Source organism: Pyricularia pennisetigena, chromosome 6, assembly GCF_004337985.1.
Source record: "Pyricularia pennisetigena strain Br36 chromosome 6, whole genome shotgun sequence".
In the NCBI taxonomy this organism is placed as follows: Eukaryota; Fungi; Ascomycota; class Sordariomycetes; order Magnaporthales; family Pyriculariaceae; genus Pyricularia; species Pyricularia pennisetigena.
The window spans coordinates 3459390-3465326 of NC_043744.1; the positions used below are offsets into that span (position 1 = coordinate 3459390).

Consider the following 5937-nt stretch of genomic DNA (forward strand, 5'->3'; position numbering starts at 1 on the left):
ACCACGTGGGAACAAACCATATATTTTCTGCCTGTTTATATACTCAATCTACCTTAATTTTAATTCGCCCAAAAAATTAACAATGCGTTTCGCAACCGTCTTCGCCGGAATGGCGGCCATGGCTGCCACCACGGCCAACGCAATCCAGGGCTTCAACTATGGCGCATTCTTCCTGAACCAGCAGCCCAAGTTCCAGGTCGACTTTGAATACGAGTTCCGCCGTGCTCAGCAGCTGCCGGGCACCTCCGGATGGAACTCTGCGCGCCTGTACACTATGGGTTAGCTTGCTCCGTCCCCGCCCCCGCCCCACCTTGCCTATCACGGGGACCCACTAACACGGGAGTTAAAACCCACACAGTCCAATGGCAGACGGCCAACGACGTTGTCCAGGCCATCCCGGCCGCCATCAACACGCGCACGTCCCTCCTGCTCGGCCTCTGGGTCTCGGGCGGCCCGCAGGCCATCGAGAACGAGCTGACTGCGCTGCGCAAGGCCATCGACCAGTACGGCACGGCCTTCACGTCGCTCGTCGTCGGCATCTCGGTCGGCTCCGAGGACCTTTACCGCAACACCAACAACGAGGTCGGCGTCGACGCCGCCTACCTGCTCAACTGCATCCAGCGCACCCGCGACCTCATCCGCGGCACGGCCCTCGCCAACGTCCCCGTCGGCCACGTCGACACCTACAACGCCTTCCTCGACGGCCGGAATGCTGCAGTCATCCCCGCCATCGACTTCATCGGCTTCGACGGCTACCCCTACTGGGAGCAGACCCTGCCCAACTCCATCGAGAACAGCCGCGAGCGCTTCTACGACGGCCTCAACAAGACCATCGCCATCTCCCAGGGCAAGCCCGTCTGGATCACCGAGACTGGTTGGCCCGTCGTCGGAAAGCAGGTCAACCAGGCTGTCGCCAGTGCCCAGAACGCCAGGAGGTACTGGCAGGAAGTTGCGTGCTCCCTGATCCGTGCCAACATCAACGTCTGGTGGTAAGTCGACTTTGGATCTCTGCTTCATTTGACTGCACCGAGTACATGGCTAAACAATTTTTTTTTTTTTCTTTTTTTTTCAAATAAAGGTACATGCTCCAAGAGAGCCAATGGGGACAGGCAGAGACTGAGTAAGTTGATTCCAGCTTCCTGAAAATGTCGCAATCCAGAGTCCTTACTAACATGGCATGATAAAGCTTCGGCGTTTATGGCCCTGGTGATCTTTTCTCCATCAACCCATACTATGATCTTTCTTGTTAAAACGCATGTACATGTTATTAGAGTTGGGTCATAGATTGGCCGTGGTGACAAATGCTGGCTGTGTGAGCTTAGTTGACTCTGTATATTGACGGACACAATTGGCAAAGGGTTGATGTCAAGATAATAAACAGGAGAATTGAGATCACGTGGATTCCTGATGCCTGCGTCTCTTGGTGCAATTGGCGCTAGGGGGCGCTAATATCCGCACTTCCCTTGTGACGAACAGTACACGCGTGATGCGCATCAGTTGGCTTTTGAAATCCAGCAATAACTTTGGTTGGCTGAAGTGGGATATTGGAAAGGGATACTAGCTGTGCAAGTCTTGGATACATATGGCATTGTTCTACGTCAAGAGGCCGATGCCTAACAAGGTTCCATGACCTGTATGGGTGCTCAGTGATGGCTTACTTTCACGGTTCTTCGCCAAAAGATCAGGGCTTACGAATGCTATATCAATGCGCCCAGTCTTTGCTGTTCTGGGGATTTAAAGCGGAGGGTCTATTCAGCGCCATCCCAAACCATCGCGGTCCAGAAAGCTCACCAGTTTACCCAATTTGTTAATGAACTTGGCCATTTTGATTTTCCAACAATCGTTTGCTGCTGTACAAATCAGCAAGATGACAGAGAGCTTAAACCTTTTCTGTCAAATACAACACGCCATGCCCACCGTTGCAAAAACCCTTTTATGAACACGCTGCACTAGGCAGAAGGCGAACATTACCCGCTAGTAATAGTAATCCTCTGCCGCTGATTTATGGAAGGGAATACGGTAAAAATGGTGACTTTGGCAGTGTCGATGCGATCCTCCGTAAGGATCCCAACGAGGAGTCTAAAAGCCGCGCCAGGTAAGGCATTCCAAAACCCCCCCACGGGGGCCCGTGGCAGCCCAAGTCGGTGGGGCGGCCAACCCTAGTCTCAGGGCTCATCCCTGAAGCGTGGGTTTATGCAAAAATTACTCTGGTTCAGGTTTAAGGATAATTTGTCGATTTTCGCCGTTTATGGCGGTATTTTCGGCATTTTGGCGATTAACACTCCGTTTTAAAAAGAAATAAATAAAAATCGTAAAAATAAGCGGTTTATACGTTGAATATAGCGTTTAATACCGCTATTAAGCACAATTTGATTTATATTTTTATTTGCTATAACGGCCGAATTGGATACCATTTGCCCTTAATCCGTTTATACCGATAACGTCGGGTACCCCCTGCTCGGCTCCCCCCCTGTTCGGCACCCCGAAAATCTAACAACAAAATACCTACTTTTAGAAACTCATTTAAATATGAAACTATCAACGAACAAAAATATAATCGTTTTCAAGTTGTTCCGGTTTATTAACCTTTTATTCATCAGTTAAAATTTCCAAATTTTCTATATCATTTTCCTGCAATGCAAAAATATTTTATTTATTAACCAAAAACTCGTTTGGATCCGGAATTACCCTTTTCTTTTAAACTGGTCGTATTACCTCCAATTATGTTTCCAATATATTGATTTTTTACAGGGCCTTAACCGAAAATATATTTTTGGTTTCGAAGCTTTTTTGGATTTTTGCAAATAAAAAACGTAAAATAGCGTTGGTTTTATTGGATTGGGAAAACTTTTGCAATTAAAATCGAATATTTCGGGTCCTTTTAAGGGTTTTCCAAATAAATAAAAACGGGTCGTTAATTTTTTGGGTTGGGTTTTCCGGTATTTTATCCCTTTATAAACCGTTATTTTTATTTTTAATAATATTGGCGTTGCTATTTTTTAATAAAAAAGGGTTTAAAAATGGTTTAACCAAATTTACCGGTTGTAAACCCGTTATACGCCACCCAAATTAAATTCTTTTGCTGTAAATGCTTTAGGTTTAATCACATTATAGCAAAAAAATAAATTTCGTTTTCCAATAATTGTTAAATAGCAAAATTGGTAAATAAATCCAAATTAACGTCGATAAGCCTTTTTCAACGGTCCAAAAATTGATAAATCTAATAGTTGGAAAACGTGTAACGAATAAAGGGGTAAATATAGGAATTAAATATTATCTTGCACATAAAAAAATATAAATTCGTCCGTTATATATAATCCGTGGCCGTCGAAAACTAATAACCGTTTTTCAAAGGTATTAGGTTAAAAATACGGAACAAATACCTCTTTTAACTATTCGATAACCGTTTCGTTATTTGTCCACCCGTTTTCGGTTATATAAAATTATTAATTATTAAAAAGGTTTAAATCCGTTGGAAATTATTGTTATTGTACGTTTTTTTTAAAATATAACGAAGGGAGGGAAAATAATACCCGTAACCGATATATATTCGATTATAATCGTCCAACCCCGCGTTCCGGGCTTTTTTCCCTATAACGACCGAATTCCGTTAAAACCTAATATTAGGCCGTTAAAGTTTTTATTTTCCATTATACCGGTTTCGTTTATATTCCACCGACTTTCCGGTTTAATATCGTCAATAACGGGGTTAATAATATAAAACCACCAAAATTTAATTATTTCCGCAATAACCCTATTAACCCGGGCGTTTTTTATTCGACGGGGCTTTTGGGTTTTGAAAATTGGATAATAAACTAAAAAACGGGTTATTTAACGTTTTCCAAAGGTTTTTATTTTTCCGGCGGTTTTAAAAATTCGTTCGGCAAAAAAGCGTAGTTTTAATGCGTTGGCGGAAATTTTTAAATTATTTGGGTAAATACCCAATTACTTAAATGCTTTTCCCATTCTGTAGAAAGTTTTTGAAAAAGGCTTTGTATTTGTTTATAACGTTGAGAATTTTTAAATCGATATTGAAGTGTAGATTTAGGTACTGCCCATTTTCGGGAGGCTTTTGTAATTAACTCGCCATTATTAACGTTTTTAATAGCCGAAATAAGCTGATTTTCGGTATATTGTTTTATTGGAAAACGGAGAATGAAGAACAAAAAAAAGTAAATCCAAAAGTGAAAAATTGGGCGAGATATTTATAAAGAAATATAAAAGGTGAACGTGGCTGTACAGTTATTTTTGGGTGCCGAACAGGGGGGGGGAGCCGAGCAGGGAGTACCCGACTTTACTGTTTTTTTCGATATTTTGTCGATTGTCGATTTCTTTTATATCATGTTTGTTTTTCGACCAAATCTAATCATTTGTGCACGTGGAAGGTCGTATACGTATATATACCGTTATACTGAATTTTGGTATATGTACCGTATTACATACACAATAATGTAAACGGATAGGTAAATTATATATATTTTTATATAATTTACAATCGAAACGCTTTTCTATTTTTACCAATTTTAACAATCCTAAATTCAAAATTTTAGGGATTGAATTAAGTATATAAGCAAACGTCCACGTAAAACCCGAACTATAATCCCCGCTTTTATTGTTTTTTTATACAAAAGAAAGGCTCAATTTGTGTTATTTGTCGATTCTTTGCTTTGTTTAATTGAATAAAATTTACAAAGAAAAGTTAAATAACCTTTAGTCAAAAATCTATAGAAGAATGGGTATATTAAGATTCTTTTTGATGCTACCAATATTTGCGTAGATCATTCATTTTTTGAACAAGTCATTAATTATTATAAAAATATCAATAAATTTCTGTTTTAGACGATAATTGCATACACTTTGTAGTTCTAAATCCGTTAAATTATAAATATCATAATCTAGATTTCAACTAATATTGTATACCATTTTTGAAAATAATAATTCAATATAACGAAACATTACAAATTTTACTTGATATTTAAATATTTTTCCAAATAAATTTATTACAAAAACGCGGGCTTTGGCAAAAGAATGACCAAATTCCAATTAATCCAACGCAGGTTATTTCATATTTTTATGATTTCTATTTGGGTTTGTCTTCGAATATTCAATTATATGCTGTGGTTATACTATTTTACTTTTGCTATTATAATGCGAATATAATATATGTACCCGCTATAAACGGCGAAATACGACAAAATATCGTTGGTGGTACCGCCATGAACGGCGAAATGCGACAAATTGTCCTTAGACTAGAACGAGCGCGATATTTTCGGCCAATGCAATTGGTCGAAAAGCCCTGTGGCTGAAAGGTACATGGAGCGCTCGGTCCCCACTGCCAAGCAGGGGGGTCTAGGCTGAGCACTGAGACTAGGGTTAGGATACGTGATTGGTTTTTGTTTATGTGACTGACCTGCCGGCCTACTGAGCCTAACGGCCAATTGTGTTTATATATGCACAAAAAATCTGTAACCAAAGGGATTCAAACTCACGTATTTCAAAAACATAAATATCATGTAAATTATGGCGTGTACATTATACTCTTTAGTTAGATTATTTATTACATACTTGTGTGTTGTGAAAACTCTGAACCAAGACGTAATATATTAAGTTTTGTATCTATCAACGCTTATGCGTTTTATTTATTGATGATTTATTTAATACAGTGTGAGTAATAGAACTAGCCTGTGCTAGCCCTTAGAAGAAAATGCGAGCTGGTTAATGAACTAGCCCTGCGGTAGCCATATTTACAGTACTAATATATATTATTTGCAGTTAAAAATGAATGTATATATTGCTAATCACGTATCTAGGTAATTGCAACAAATCGTTGAGTTCACCATCAAATAGCCTTGTAAAAGAAATACATTTAAAGGCCGGATAGCGTATACCTAACTTCTCATAGAGTTCCGCTACTTACAAAATATATGGCGAATACGC

General features: G+C 39.8%; 1 protein-coding gene across 1 annotated transcript; it reads left to right on the plus strand.

Moving 5' to 3' along the window:
• Positions 1-82: 82 nt before the first annotated feature.
• PpBr36_04825 (uncharacterized protein) lies at positions 83-1250 on the plus strand (the record flags this gene model as incomplete). The annotated part of the gene is made up of 3 exons (XM_029891984.1): positions 83-278; positions 359-989; positions 1187-1250. 3 exons carry the CDS (start codon positions 83-85, stop codon positions 1248-1250), a joined length of 891 nt encoding a protein of 296 aa, XP_029749610.1.
• Between the last annotated feature and the right edge of the window lie 4687 nt (positions 1251-5937).